At 34.8% G+C, this 16,818-nt stretch overlaps 1 protein-coding gene across 1 annotated transcript in view; it reads left to right on the top strand.

The window, feature by feature from the left end:
* The window catches only part of bs (serum response factor blistered), a 253,182-nt gene extending 239,598 nt beyond the window's left edge, over positions 1-13,584 (top strand). The window contains exon 5 of the mRNA XM_074114150.1: positions 10,866-13,584. Within this exon, the coding sequence (XP_073970251.1) occupies positions 10,866-11,191 (326 nt within the window). The 3' untranslated portion in view covers positions 11,192-13,584. The remainder of the gene's footprint in view (positions 1-10,865) is intronic.
* Positions 13,585-16,818: the final 3,234 nt, after the last annotated feature.

Here is a 16,818-nt window from a genome sequence, read left to right as displayed (position 1 = left end):
TATTGATTAATCTCTGCAAAATTTAATCAATTTTTCAATTTTTTGTTTTTACGATATTTCAAGAATTATGAAACACGATTTTGGAATTTGGTGAGTTTGGTTGAACCACACAGCTCTGTTTTAAAAGCCCAGATAAGGTTTTAAAGTAGAAGTATATAAAAGTCTGCAGTTACCTAAAGACATTTTAGATCTAACAGAGGAGATTTTTTTTTTAATTTATGATTTAAGGCGCGTCAACATCTGAGGTTATTGGCGCCCGGAGCCTTTTTCAGTGCATTTCCGACCTCCGGACAGTGTTCTCTCGTTACAGACAACATTGTCCATTTCCGGACAGTTAGCTGTGAGAAGCTCCTTGGAAGAGAATATCTAAGAGTCATCAGCTGGATTCGAACCCGGGACCTCAGCCTGGGAATCCAATATGCTAACCGCATAGCAAGTCGCTTCCCTAAACTGAGGAGATGAAATAAGTAATTGTCCATCTTCGTTTTTTGGGTGACTGATTCATTAATCCAAGATGAAGAAAGATTATTGCCAATTTCAGTCACAATTTACTTACTTTTTGCCAAGCTGTCGTCCTGGGGACTAGATCATCTTCGGAAGCATAAAAATAAAAAAAGTGATTGGCAGTAATCTTTTTTTCCCTTTAAATATGGAAGTGTGCGAATAAAAAAACAAATACAAAGTTTAAAAAAGAATTAAAACTAGAATAGTGCGTTACAAATAAAGAATTTATAGACATAATTGTAGAATTCGTTCAACTTAACAGATAATCTCTAGAATATTATTATAATTGTTAAATTACTTGTAGTGTGTTAAGATGGACGATGAAATGTGTAAATAGGATTCCAAATATTTCCCATAAATTCAGTTGCCCTCACTCTTCCAAGTCACATTTGACTGCAGAATGTTAGTATTCCTCACAGATTGGCATTCTCTTCTGTTTCAGCAGCTGGAGCAGTCTTTCTTCTTCTAGTAGATATTTGTTTTTTTGCTTTATTTTGTTTCTATTTCTTTCAACACAAGACGTTTACATTTTCACCAGAAAAAAAACAACTGCTCCAGCTTACCTTATTTAGTGGTATTTTTCTTGAACTGTCCTCTCTGTTCTGGTTGATGCTGTGGTATTTTATCTGTCTGGCTTGATGCCGATGACACTCTCTCCACTCGGGTTTAAATAAAGTAGTAGAAGCAGAAATAGACAGAGATAAAAAAAAAAATAAGAGGACAACCTGGAGGACAAAGGGAAAGATCTAGGTAGTGTAAATTAGTGCGAATCTTGCTAGCTCATCATGAAGTCTTTAAGTGTAGATCTTTGTTAGTTGATCATGCCATATCTGGTATGGTGTGTTCACTGCTCTCCATCCCTAGGGTTCACCCTCGGCTTGCCATCTGGCTCACTAACTGACAGTCCACATATCCTGATAACGTCCAACTCTCGGGTGCAATTAGCTGCTGAAGCTCAACTACTCAGGAGGCCATCCATATCTCATCATATCAATCGCTTATTTATTTGATAATACTATCTGCTCTTTGTTCTGTGTTCTTTTTTTATTAGGTATCACATTCTGTCATGATTTAATACAACTCTTCAACCGGTGGAATGTTTAACTGCTCAGTCACTTTCTGATTGGCTGCCTCACAAAAAAAGAAAAAGCTCGACGTGTTGTTGTGCGGAACAAAAATTTCATGTAACAACATTACTCATTGTTTTTAGTGCAGCTGTATGCAGACAGGTTGGTTTCTAAATTTGTTCCCTGAAGATGATGCTAGGACAAAGAGAAAAATATATGCATTGCAATTTTAGTTTTTGGAAGCGGCTTTTGGATTCGGTAACTAGAGTTATGGATCACGTATGGGGCCAAGTACAACCCGTCCTATTTAGTAAGACCTTCAAGACAGGGTACCAACCCAAAGTTAAGGGAAGTATTGAGACCGTTTAATCTATATAGAGGAGTAAATTAAGGGTGGCAGCCTGGGATCTCTATATTCTCATGGTGCTTCCGGACAGCTACTTCCAGCAGCATAGATGCCACAGCCGGGTTTGAGATAATCCTCACATTTCTTCTCTTTGTGGCTGCGATAGGGGCAAAGGAAGCCATCCACTGATCAGGGGATGAAGGAGCAGCGATAGAGAGTGGATATCCTTAGACTGTCGCTCCTCTCTCTTCTTAAAACTTTCTTAGCTCAGTCCAAGGTATCATGGAACCTGTGTCGAAGAATGGACGGCTCAGAGCGATCGTATCAAGAACGGAGACTCCGCGACATCAGGTTTTTCGGTGTACGTAAATAGCTCCGTCAGATTGAGCTGTCTTGAATTGACTTCTACTTCTACAATTCTGTACAGTAACTAGTTGATGGAAGCGAATATATGATCTCTTGAGGGCGTCGGGCTGTGATGAAATCTTCGAATAGTTATACGTAGCAATTGCGGTCTATAGTAACAATGAGCCTATCAAGTTTTGATAAAACCTTAAACAGTACTGGATTTTATTAATTTTTTACATTTATACATCAAACTAATTAGTTAATATACCTCTGTTGATGAAGGAAAGTACGAACCCGGTGAGGGATACACCGAACATGCGCGCTACGACGTATAAAATCATCGATATTAAATAAATATCTAGTTAACGCTGACTTCTGTCCAGGACTACGAGGATATTAATGTTTAAACTCCGTGCGATTTTTAGATTTGAGGCACCTTACTTTTATCTCGAAACCATATGTTTCTGGAGTAATATCAGGGCAATGTAGAATTTTGACTAGTGGTAAGAGAGAGTAGATATGGTTTTTAGTAAAATCTCTCTCTCTTCGAGAGAAAAATTAATAATACATTGTGTCTGTTACATTTATTGCGGTTAACGGGTACGACACTTGGGGTGAAGCACCTCCCCAAGTCCGGCGGCTGATACCAATGTAATACTTCTTCAGGGCGCCTACGAACATAAATTATCACACCATGTAATAAATAGAACTGTTGCAGGGATGGTCCATTCACATTTAACTTGGCAAGGCGGTTTACATCAGTAACTAAGATAGCAGTTCCACTTTCTGGAAGTAAGGGGCCGGAGCAAGGCTTCGGTGGAACAGTCTGGTTGTCCTCACTACCACACTCTCTGCCTTTCTTTCTTTTTGTGCGTTTGTGAGTGTGAAACATTGGCAACAGTCGGCGCCATTATTTAAATTCGTACGCGCTGCGGTTAGGTGGTTTGAAAGAATGGATTAAATGTATATTGTTGCATCCAAGGAATGCAGGCATGCGGTGCATTAATGTGGTATACACGCGTATATGTATACTCCCCTCTCTGCCCAGCGCCAGACATGGAACATCAGTCAACAAAAGCCCCTCTTCGGATGGTAGTTGCAACCCATACAGCTCGAGTAGGGGAGGTAATGCCCCTCCACCTAGCTTCCAATATACATACTGGACGTTGTCCCAGTCCGCCTTGGCTTTACAAATGACCAAGAAAATCTTTATAAAATGTTACCACCTCTTAACCATCTTACAAGCTACAAAGTAGAAAGTTCTTGTGCAAGATGCCGCCTCTAAACTCGTGCCCGATGCTGAACACCTTTTATAATGATAACCACACACCGTATACATTACATTTGTACATTAAAAATAAGTAAACACTCCGGATACTATATATGTATATTTTGCTATAATTAATATACCTGTGTAGAACAGTCTGCTGGCTGTACGGCTATGGTGTTGTTCGTTCATCAGGCTTAGGAGTAATATATCTCGGAGTTAAACTGAAGAAACAATTCCGTTACTACTATAACATTGATAACATAATGGTTAATTTATAAAATAATTAGATAATTATTCGTCATTAGAGAGAAAACGCTACCCTGCCTAAAGTCCCTTTCTTTGAGCCTACGCTAAAGTACAATAACAGCAACGAAAACTCTCCGGACCAGGATTTCCCAAGATTCATGTTTCCGGTCAAATTAAACAGTATCCTTTATAGAGGAAGCAGCTTAATTAAGTTCTTCCACCGTTTGCCTGTTCCGAATGGACGTCCTAGACCTAACCTGCTCTCTTCACCGTAAGAGATGAATGCTTTTATATCCTCCACTATTTCACAATCTCTACCAAAGAGGTCTTTGGCTATGAGTTCAATTGTGTAGAAGCCTTTACAACTTTCTATCTGCCGTGTACTGCACCCCAGTAGTTTTCAGTTCATTGCCGGTTCTCTCGTTACAGATAGACCGGGCAGTAAGTTTTAAAAAGAATCTTCTAGGAAGAGAAAATCTAAAAGCAGGTAGCTACACTCTGCGTGAGAATTCAGTGTACTAAACACTGAGCTATTATCTACTCATCCATAAGGATGATTTCTTTGAAGCCCTTTTTTCCTGGAAGACAGATGCGTGTCCTAAAGACGAGCCCCAAAAAATAAAAGAAATACTGACAGAAGGAAGCTTAATTTGGCCAACCTACTGCTTAAAGCTTTCTTAAATTCCTATATGTCTTGGCTAGAAGTATATCCTTTCGAAAGACACATTATAATAAAGCCCATCTCTTTACTGAAGCCTTCTTTCTTTATCGCTTCGGTTTATGCCAAGCATATTTCTCACTGTGCTTCTTTACCACACTTCTAAATTCTTATCTTGAGCTTTGATGTTGAGCGTATCGTAGGTTTAGGAAGAATGCAGATGTCAAATTTCTGACGTTTATATTTGCTACCTACATTGTATTTCATAAATGATCGAAAAATTATTGTACAAACAAAAACAAAAATAACTGAAACAAAACTGACTAAAGATTCTCCAAACAGCGGTGCTACGTCTTTGAATTTTCTTCCTCAGCCAGAAGCTTCTTTTCTCAAAAGCAGTTATCTCTCTTCAACATCCCTTAAGTGTCATTCACCGTTGTTACCCTCTCCGTTTTTCCGTTTGTAAGAAAGAATAATTTACCTGCTAAAGCTACAGATTTGTAGAAGTTCGGCAGACCTGAAGTTCCACTTTGCTTCTCGTTTGTTTAAAAGAAATTTATGGTAATTGGTTCCATTAAAAATAACCTTTAAAATATTGAAATAAACTTCTTCTTTTTTCTCACAAACTCTAAATCTAGAGAAAATTTTAATCAAGTAAACCACTGTAAGAGAAAGTTAAGTGAGTGTTCACTCATCAGATTTTAATGTGTTTTATTGACTATAGTTTTTCTTAACGGTTAAAATAGTCGACAAGATTATTTCTCACTTAAATTTTTTAAAGTCACGACATGTTAGCTAGCATGCATTATACAATTTGTGCTCCTCTTAAATAAGTAGTAATAAGTTGTAATATTTACGAAGTAATATATTAACATTAAATACGATAGTAACTCTTTAATTTAAGTAAAGAATAATAGAATAATATTGTGTAATTTTAATAAGCTCGTGCTTTGATAAAAAAAAATGCATTATTTACTGTTTGGTGCCCGTTTTTAGGATGACGCAGAAACTTCCCTTTCTAGGTGAATTTTTGTCTTAAATTTTTTATTACCCTTATCCTAAACACATTCTCATTGATATTGTAGTCATAAAAGTTAACATAAAATATTTATCTCTTGTTCATTGAATGTTATTTGATCAGAAATACGTTGTAAAATATTAACATTGTAAACAAGCGGGATAATTTAATGCTAAATAAATTTTGAATCTATAGAATTTATACAATCAAATACAGTTTTATGGAGCTATCAAAAGGATAATGGCTGGGGATTAGTTTGATTGAGGGAGCAGGAAAATAAATATTGTTGATTGTATCCTTTCTTAAGAATTCAACTTATCTTTACAAAGTTTCTATCAGGCACAAAAGGGCGTCAGAAACTATATTAGTGAAAGGACAAATTCTTTGAACAAATTGATGATTCATACATTGAAGATATTTAAAATGTGTAAGCGGCTTTAATTTCGTTTTCTGATTGACTGATGAATCATTGATGATGGATCATTGGCATCATTTTTCGGCTTTGGAACATCTTTAGCTCTCTGTTATCCCACTAACATTTCAGAATGAATTGTATAGGGAATCGGTCTTTGAAGCTTGCAACCCAATTTCTTTTTCCTAAAACATATCGTCTAAGAAAACGTGTATTGATCGTTTTGAAGTGGCCGGATATAAACTAGACCCTATCCTATCTGCACATGGTATTCCTAAAACCGATCGGAAATAAAAAATCTCTTAAAATATCTTCTCAAAATCAATCGGTGACAGATACTTGAATCTCCCACTTCTTTCTGTTATGACTACTCCGAAAATTCCTTTAATTCTTTCAATTCTACTTAGTTGATGCTGTGTCATTCCAACTCCTTTAAATCGAACTAATGGTATGAGCCGCAACAGTTGAATGACCACTAATCTATATTGACCAAATTATATTTCTTAGATTGATTCTATTCATTCTTCTTAATTTACTCGAGTCGGGCGGACATTTCCTATAAATCTACTGGGTTATATTCTTCCCTCTGTTTCCTGTACCTTGATTTGGTAAAAGTGTTACTGAATGGGTAACATTTCCAAAATTCTTTTTAAGATCAGAAATCCAGAAAAGACGAACAACTTCCTGGTGTATTATTCATATTACTATTGTGTTCTCCGAGTGATAGATTGCAAACTTCGGTTACAGTATATAATTCAGCTGTAAACATTAGAGACATTGCTCTTTCTATAATAAGTGAACAAATATTTAAGGTTGGCATTTGACTCATAATCGTATTAAAACAGGACAGTTGTACAAGGGTTGAACGTCAAAAAACTGCACAAAAAAGCGTAACGTTGAAAAACATCCATCTTTGTCAATTTTTTTCTCTTTTTTTATAAAAGATAAAATTCCTAAATTTTACTTTAAAATAATGAATATATTCTCATTGATACGAGGAAGTGTAATTTTTTGACAACAATGCTTATAAAATAGTTTTCGAGCAAAACTTGCCAAAAATTGGCAAAAACGGCTGTTTCAGAAATTCTGGTTTTTACTCTTTTTTTGGTAAACAAGGTACGATGCGCCTAAACATGTGAACCTATTTTCATATTAGATAATATAAATCCTCCTGATTAAATAATATAGCTGGGAATAGAAGAAAACTATTATTAATAGTGTTAATTATGTGAAAGGCTAGTAAAAATGATAATTTCTGTTCAGGTATACTTTAGCTTAATAATTTTCCTCTACAAGTTGTTATAATGAAGAATTTATATTGTTACTGAAGATAGTTAAAAAGAGAATATTAATAAATAAGCTTTAAAAGAGAAAACGCTAAATATTGTTTTAAAAGAGCCACAAGTAATCTGATAAGAGAGATTAGCTGTTCTATAATTTTAGATCCAACAAATTGAATTGTTATGGCTGTTTCCTGCAGTTTTGCTTTATTAACAAACATTATTAGTATTTTTTGTTTTTTGATAATTATAAATTTGTTAAAAGGTTGTTAGTGTTGGTTAAAAATATAATTAGTTTTTCTAGATAATAGTAAATACATTTCTTAATAATATATCATTTATTATACTGATATATGTGTTCGGTTAGTTACTTTGGTTTTGTTTTCATTTTTCTCCAACAAAAAACGTAAAGAAAAGAAAAAAGCGCTGTCTTTAGACTGCAATTATGTGTGAATTTTTACAGCCTGTCTTTAAATTAAAGTGTATATAAGTATTATTTAAAAATCTATAAAAATATTTTACTTATATTTTTTTACTTACTTTGAAAAGTTCAATGGTCCATTATTATTGGTTAGGTTTTAGTAATTAACATTTAAAACTATTAATACTTTACTTCAAGCATATCTTTCAAGTATTCCTTTTTATTTTTTTTTGTACTTTCTTAATTTAATTATTAATCCAAATCGGGCGTCTGTCTTCCTATCGGCCCTAAGTCTGCGTCGCGAGGGATGTATCCTCTGGTTTGCAAGCGTGGACATCTTCGCCGTATGTCGTGGTCTGTCAGGAATATCCATATTGTTGTTTGGATTTATTTGGTCTTGCCTCAGACATCTAATTGGATCCTTTTAGAGCCTAGGATGTCCTAATTATTAACTCTAAGCGATAAATACCACCATTGATATAACTGGGTTTAAATAATTCACCCAAAAACTCATTCACTTTCTTGAATTCAGCCTCCATTAGATTGCTGAAGAGATTTTCCACTATTTTATGTATTTCTGAATCAAAAGAAAATCCATGCTGGCAGATCCTGGTGTGCCTCTCTTTACGAACCTAGAGAACCTCACAATAAAAAGTTTGTTAGGTGAACGCGGGGTATCCTCGATTAAACATTAAACAACCTCCTACAGTTTCACTACTGGAATTTGAAGGTTAAATTTTATTCATACTAAGATGCTTTGGAGATATTTAGTAGAATTTGGGACTGGAGAGACTGAATTCTTTTGGTATTGGAGCGTTCTATTGAATCCTACAGCTCAGAGAGGCCAGATAGGTCCGTAATACGGTCTTGTACATCAGGATTTTGATATTTGTTGATAACATAGTTTGGATCGTTCATCCAGCAGTCTTTACAGTTGTTCCTTGTCTTTTTCGTCTTGTGTGCGATAAAAATATAAAAGCAACTTTAAAGTGACTACTTAATACGAATAACAAGTAGAAAGATGGATAAATTTTACATTTTTTGTTAACAAAAAGATGGTAAGAACAGTATTTTAATTCTTGGGAAGAACTAGGACAAAAAGAGAAAATTATTGAAGCATAACAAGGAATCTTGAAGGACATCAGAAGGAAGGAAGTGAAGAACTGAAGGCTCAACTAAAGATATCACTGCTTGTTGGTGGTTTTAGAAAAAGATAGGGTTGAATCCATCCATTCTATTTAATAAAAACTTCTGTTTTATTTTATTTTTTGAAGCCTACAAAGCTTTAACAGAAATAAAATTACACCATCTAGAGAGTTTGTACGATACAGGAGGAAACACCCAAATCAGTGGCCATTAAAAACAATGTATTACTGGTGCAAAGTTGAAATAAAAAAAAATCTCTTACGAGAGAGATCATAGATGTGGTAGAATTTTATAAAACAAATATTGAGCGTCGTAACAAATATTTCTCTATTTTCAAAACAAATTGCTGTTAAGTTGACGGCTAGTTAATAGTTGATACGTGGCGGTGGATTTTCATCGCAGCCAACCAACATGGCGAATGTTCCTCTCGTCATTCCCTCTCTCTCTGACACACGCTGAATGTGAGAGAATTAGTCTTCTTTTTCTTTTTTAGATTTTAATGTGGCTCGTGCGATTAATCAACAATAAAAATTTTTATTAATGAGGCACCGCTGGTGTGTCTGTAGAGGTATATACTCGTATATATGTGTGTAGACGAGATTTTTCTTCATATTACCGCTTCAGCAGTTCCTTTAAGCCGTTTTTTACTGTCCTTGCGCATAGTTACGTATTAATAAACTGGCGTCCCGGCTTCACACTGTGTTTTATATCATCCAGCAAATCGTGATACCAAGGAGGAAGTTATAGACCCGTAGCCTGCGTCAGTGTGTTTGCTGTTTATGTATGTCTGAGTTTGAATTTTAATTTCACCGATGTTCACTAGCTGCTCATATTTCATAGATCATTTAGAAGAGAAAAAAAAAACGACAAAAAAATAGCCAGTATAAGCGCTCCTTCGCCGGCAACCCATATCTCACCAAGCCACCTCACTCCAGGCAAAGAGAGAAGTCCGCGGAGGCAGTTAGAAAAATTACTTTAAAACTTTAAAAAGTTAACCATGCGGTTTCTCTCTTCTCATCCTGGAGGTCAAAGCAGGTGCGCGCAGGAATTCCAACATTTCATACCAGTCTCAAGAGAAGCTACAGCATGCAGTGCCTTTTCTTCTCTCGCCCATATCCCACTTTCTCATCTAACATCCCTTCTAGATCATTTATCAAACAACCCTGGACGCTATTCTTTATATCTGCAGTAGAATAGCGCCCATTCAGACTACAGAATATATAGATTTAATTATGCTACATTAAGCATGCGGTTTATTGCACATCTAGACTAATCTTATTTCGCCAAGTGAAAACTTCTGAAACACTGGCGCCATCTGGAGTAAAATATTAGTGGAACAAATTCTACTTATAAAAACATTTCATTATTTCTGACCAGAGTCTGTCAGTGCTCTGTAAGAACGTCCGGGCAGCAATGACCTCAGAATTGGACGCTTAATCCCCACGAAGTTCTGTTACCACAGTTTATGAAACTTGAGATGATTTCGGATTTTGAGAAGATTTCGGTTTCAGGAGACCACAAAACGGGTATTCTCGGTTAAATCTCAAAATAGTGATTCTACCCAGATACAGTAGCTTCTCTTATTTGCAGAGTAAAGGGAACATAATCGTAAAACTTGAAAGAGTAATAACATGGCCGCTTTCTTGTTATCGGACCGTTATCGTTAACTTTTTGATCACAAATAAGGTGAACTATCGTTTTTCTATGGCTAGCTTAACTTGATTTAATAATAAACCCATTTATCCAATGTTTTGATAAATATATCTTCTGTTCTCGGCAGACGGTTCTACCATGCCGTAAAATCTGTGGAATTTCTTTACTTTTGTATATTACTTTATTAATAAAACATTATTATTATTTATGATTTAAGGCGCGTCAACATCTAAGGTTATTGGCGCCCGGAGCTTTTTCCAGTGCACTGCCGGCCTCCGGACAGTGTTCTATAGTTACAGACAACACTGTCCATCACCGGACAGTAAGCTGTAAGAAGCTCCTAGGAAGAGAAAATCTAAGGGTCAGCAGCTGGATTCGAACCCGGGACCTCTGCGTGGGAGTCCAGTACGCTAACCGCATAGCTAATCCCTTCCCTTATATTATTATTATTATTATATTTTCTGTACTGATGAAGCTCTTGTTCCATTGATTGCAGGTAGCGGTGGCGCTTCGAGTGCGCCAAGTGGCAGCAGTAGTTCCAGCAATGGAGGCATTACTTCCACCAGTACCAGCAGTGGTAATTATGGGACTATATTCGGCGGAAGCAACACTAATGCCACGCAAACACCTGCAACAACTTCCGGAGCAAGCACGTCAGCTTCCAGCAGTTCTAGTCGTACTGCGGGAGTGGTGTATGCCTCGCCTGGCTCCAGTCTTTCCAAGGGTGGAGTGCTGTTAAGTGTTGGTGGCGGACCACATTACATCACCATACCGTTACACCTCAACCTACCCACCGATCTAACTAAAACTGCACCTAAATGACACACTGTATTTACGTAGATTTGGCCTGTCTTTTTTTTTTTGCTACTTACAAGATTTACTTGGGGGGTTCTAGCAAGAGAAGGAGTTTGTTCTTGGCTATTCAGTTGAAGATCCTCTTCTCTATGTACCATTATGGGCTGAGTAAAACTAAGAATTGAGACAGATATGCCTAGAAGAATTAAATATTGGAACTCTTTCCCTGTGGATGCTGGGATTGCATCCAATTCTATATCACCTTTTCCTGTAAAACATCATGCGCTGGTCATTTTTGTTCAGAATATTTGATTAGTTAAGTAGTAATGCATTATTAGGATAGAAGCTTCCCTGGGGTTCTATGCCTTAGGGCACCCGACTAGAATAATAGTAACATTATAATAAATATTTCTTACTGTATTACATGCCTAATTTTTTGTCCATTTAAAAAGTTTTTTTTACAAATTAATATATTTATTTTAGCTAACTGTTGGGAATAATAGAATCGTATTTATCAAGGCGAATAGTATAGAAGCGGAGTTCTTGTAAGAAAGAACTGAAGGAAATGTATTTTGAAAAGAGGTTTATGCTCTCATCAAATGAGGATAATCAAGAAGTTGTTATTCATGCAGGGAGGCGATGCCGCAAAATCCTGTTTAGAAATCGTTACACGGAACTTGAGAGTAATTTTTTTTTAAAGGGAAAAATGTATATTTTGGAAATTTTAAATCCAAATACTATTCCGAAAATATGTTTTGTTTCTGGATATATTTTTCCTGGATTGGTTTTTGAAGTGTGTTTTCACAATCTTGCTCCTAATACGAAATTCTTTATCTGGACATCCTTGATTTTCGGGGGCGCCATATGATTGATTTTTTGACAGGAAATATGAAGGAATATCATGGCCCACTTGGCTGGCATATTTTTGTTTCATACACGCCATTTTTTATTTTTTTATTTTTATGGAATGGCGGTTTTCAAACACTACTTTCTGAATGAAATAGCAAGGCCATGGAGTAGCCGTAGAGGAGAGTGCTAAAAAGAAAAACTGACATGAAAAAGACTTGACAAATTAAAATAAAAGAGGGTTTATATTTTACAGAATAAAAAATTAAGATAAAATAGGGCGAAATAAATATGTCCTGAACATAAATAAATATTGGCAAGCTTATTTTTTAATTTAACAACTTAATGAATAATTCAAATAACGCTTTTTTTAAAATTTTATTATAGTTAATAAAAAACAATAACTAATCATTTCTTCTCTTTTTTGACTATTATATTTGATTAACTTAGTTATCTTTTAATCTATGTATTCCCTTAATAATGTCGGGAAGCTAATGAAAAAATAATTGTTTAGCAGCTAGAATTGGGGTAAAGTTGGCTATACAATTGTCCCCTTAATATTTTGACTGAAATTGTTGCAAAGAATTTAAATAATTGTTTTATTAAAGTAAAAACAAAAACAGCTGTTATAAGCTGGTTGAAGGATTGTTGGCTAGTAATTGTTGGTATTGTAAAAAAAACGAAAATATTTTTGTAACAAGAAATGAACTAAAATTTTTATAAGAAAGATTATTTTATTTTTCTCTTAATTTCTAAAAATTTTTCTTTATTTATTTTTTTAAGTTCAGTTACTCCATATTTGTTTTTATTTATTGTATTTAAGTATATTTAAAAAATACAAAAGAAGTGTGAACTAAAGCACTAATCAAGTAATAAATGAAGCACTAATGAAACGAATTAAATTAATGCATTTTAGATAAGTGCGTGTGTTTTTTGGGAAATAAAACAAAAAAATAGTACGGCCTGATTAGTGAAATTGACTCTAACAAAGTTGTATTATCTGAGCTTATTATTTGTGTAAAACATTGAATCTTATCACAATAAGATCCGCACAGTTCAAAATCATCACTTTGATTTGGTGTGAAAAGAAGTAATTATTTGAAAAACTGCTTCCTTAATTTAGCAACAGAGTATTGCGGATGCAATTTGGTTGTTGTAGCGAGCATTTTCATGCATATTTAGCATTCTTCTCTGCCCACAGATTCTTCTCTCCTGGGGATGTCCCCAAAACCTCAAAACCACGATCACCATCCAGCCTCCTTAAATGCTCTACCAATTTCAGATAAACTTTGAGCATGTTATTTACCTTCAAGTTCATAACAGGCATTGGCATAAAGCTCTCAACTTTTAATTTCTTTATAAAGGAAAAATGATCTTCCTTTTTAAATATTTTTGGAAACATGTTACGCCACTGTTATGGTCAAAGTCCATCATCACCATGGTTCGCTTAGAACCATGAGACATCATCGTAGTATTATTTAGGATGATCTACGCCTAGATGATCTATTCTGTGACGGTTAGTTCTTTGGTTAGGAAATAGGAATGCATAATGCTTATTAAATGCACTGAACTCTTGCTAGGTCTCCAGTATAACTTAATAATATTTCTTACATGAATACCTTTAGCTGTGACTATAGTATTTTACGGTGAATTTTCAAGTTTAACAACTTGGTCATATATCTTTCTTACCTAGGTGTTTATTGTAGCATCTATAACGAAATCGATAAACCAGTAAATCCATCGTAAATTACATACTTCAGCTACAAGATGTCTAGAATCTTTTGCAAGATGCTCTGAGACTGGCTTAGGCTGTTTCAAAGCGAGTTAAAAATCAATCCAGACCAGGATTCCCAGGCAGGAATGTTTCTGGTATGAAGAGGGGTGTATAGTTATGCCCCAATTAGAGTGCTAATGGCGATGGTGGTCGTCTCTCGCAAGGATACCGATAACTTGCTTACCTTTTTTTTTGAAGAAAATAAAGGAAAAGAAAAAAATTATAAAAGTTAGGATCGCGTTAGTAGAAATTTACTTCCCTTTCCGGTCGGAACAGCCAATCAGAACAACCCGATTAATAAAAAATACCCCCAACCCCCCAAATTAGGGAACATAATGTTGCTCAACTTTGTTGTTGTTAAAGTTAAAGCAGCACTTAAAACTAATTGACTATCCAAAAATGCTTTACTTTATATGTATATTACGTCTTTAACAAAGGGAAAACAAACTCAATGTGCTTTGAACGACTTCATGTTCTCTTTGTGCTAACTTATCTAGTTGAACACAATTACATTAATGGTCATTTCTTAAATTAATTAATACAATTGTCCTAATTAAAGACAATGTTTTTAACGCCTTACTAATAGATTTTTCTTAACAATGGTGCTAACCAAATTTTAACTTTTCTTATTTTTTGTTCTCAGTTTTTGTTATGACTAAAAAAATGTTTATTATTTTTATTTATTATAATAAATAATTCACCCATTATATACTCATTCATTGAAAAATACATTTTTTTTAATTGAGAAAAAGAAATTAGAGAACATTTATGCTAGTCATGTTTAGCATAAATCGTATTATTGTAATATTGTAACTTTTTATATTTTATAAATAAATTCGATTAAAATATCGTTATCTACATGTCATATTTGTAATTATTTTTTTGTTATTTATTTGTTTTTTTCTTCTTCTTTTTAAATACATACTAAGAGACTCATGATATTTGTTACTAAATTATGTTTTGTTATTCTTTCTTATTACCATCTTCTGTTCCTTGTTCTGTATCAATTATTATTCCTTTTGAGAAAGTAGCACCAATCATGCAAATTATGAGTTTTCTCCGTCAGGGAACTAATGCAAGAAAGTTGTGGTCAAAATTGATTCATTGAAAGTACCGGCATTTTACTAAATAGATTTAGATTATTCGTATTTATTTTTGCGATTGAATTGTGGAGTACTGTTGGCGCTCCCAAACTTTTGCATAAGTACCCTTTTCTGACGTGTGAATTTTTGTTCTGACGTTGCTAATTTGCAACGTCTCAACGCACAGAAACAGGGAGAGAGCTACATATTATTAACTCCATCCAAGAGCATGGGAAATATAACTAGCAAGAATTTCGGCACTAAGTAGATTCAAATTGCACCTCAAGGTTTTTCAACAATGTGAGATCGTATTTCCATTGTATTATTAACTTCTTCATCTGCCATCTACTTTAAATACTAGCAACATTTTCAAAGTGGGGCCCCACAATCCTCAACTCAACCTTTCAGAAATCCCTTCTTTGCAAAGGCCTCCTTTATCTATCTACCTTCAGATGCAGAACGTCGTTTTTAAAACCTCTTCCTGGGCAATAATAGTTGGGACCAATACACAACAACATGCACATTTACTTCTTGCAACTAACGGAGACTGGAAGTGAGGACACTGCCTTGCATTTAAGAACTATACAGTCAAATTTGACTATACTGGTAAAATATTTAAACATTATTTAAACAAATATTAATTTAGATTCAATGGCAGTTAAATTTCAGTGGGGGAACAAATGCAGCTGGCTTGCGATTTCCTCTTCTAACAGCTCACTGCCAGGTGATGGACACGGTTGTCTTTAACGAGAGAAAACTGTCCAGAAGCCGGTAGTGTATTAAAACAAGAAAACTCATGACGCCAATGACCTTTCACATGTTGACGCGTCTTAAATTAAAAAGAAAAAAATCTTTACCCTCGACGGCGCTATACTCCATTTTCAGTATTAACGCCTATTGTTGGCGTTCAATTTCTGGTTAAATCTCTTCACATAATCCCAGTTATGGATATTGTTTTATAAGTTCCATTGTTATAGTTTGAATATGGTACTTTAATGCCATTTACTAAATACACAATGGCTTGTCATATCTGGATGTGTCAGCAATATTTATTCGTACTGGCGTCCATTGTAAGGATATTTGCAATGATATAATTACTAAGTGAAGATTTCTAAGAAATCGCTTAGAATTGATTGCAGATAAGGAACCCTTCTTGTGTGAGTGAAAATAAGAAATCAAGTTGGAAGTTTTTACGAAATAATGCAAATCTAATGCGCGATTTATCTCGCAAATTCTAAAATCTGCCTAAATTAAAAACTTATAACAATAATAATAGTAATGGAAATGCCCGGCCAATGAACAAATCCAGCTAATGAAGATATTATTGATCTGCTAAAGAACAAAAGAATGAAACTTAATTATTTTGGAATTCCACATCAAAACAACTGATTGTATTAATAAAAAGAATTTAAATTCTGTTTGTTTACAATTCATTATAAATCCCAAAGCCAATTGATAAATCCTAGAGAAGAATGTCAATTCTTCCAGTTGAACAATTTCAACTATTTTAATGGTAATTGTTGAATGGCGATGTTTAAACTAACCGTTGGACGTATTCCAGTATTAAGGGACTACATTATTCTTTTTTCTCAGAACAGAAACAGGAAGATTTTTTCCTGCTATTAAGATAGTTATTCAGTAGAGATACTAAAATTACTGTAGAAGCTGGCCATTTCTTTGTTATTGTCAGTAACAAATATATAATTTCTGCTGGAGAGTGTTAAACATCGTCAGTCATGGAATATTTTTTTTCTTCTTACGACTAACGCATTGATGGGCTAATTTGGTCGTACATGCCCAATATAATGGTATAATCAGACTAAAAGATCTAGTAACCTGAAGTCCTTGCGTTCCAATAAGAAGTTTTCTCTTACTGACGTAAAATAACTATACGAGGGTCGTTTGAAAAGTCCGTGCAAAGTCGGAGAGATAGCACCACTGGCGCGTATCGA

Source organism: Rhodnius prolixus, unplaced genomic scaffold (genome assembly GCF_049639745.1).
Source record: "Rhodnius prolixus isolate KJV_2025 unplaced genomic scaffold, Rpr scaffold_1, whole genome shotgun sequence".
Taxonomy (NCBI): Eukaryota; Metazoa; Arthropoda; class Insecta; order Hemiptera; family Reduviidae; genus Rhodnius; species Rhodnius prolixus.
This window is presented reverse-complemented; position numbering and strand designations above follow the sequence as displayed.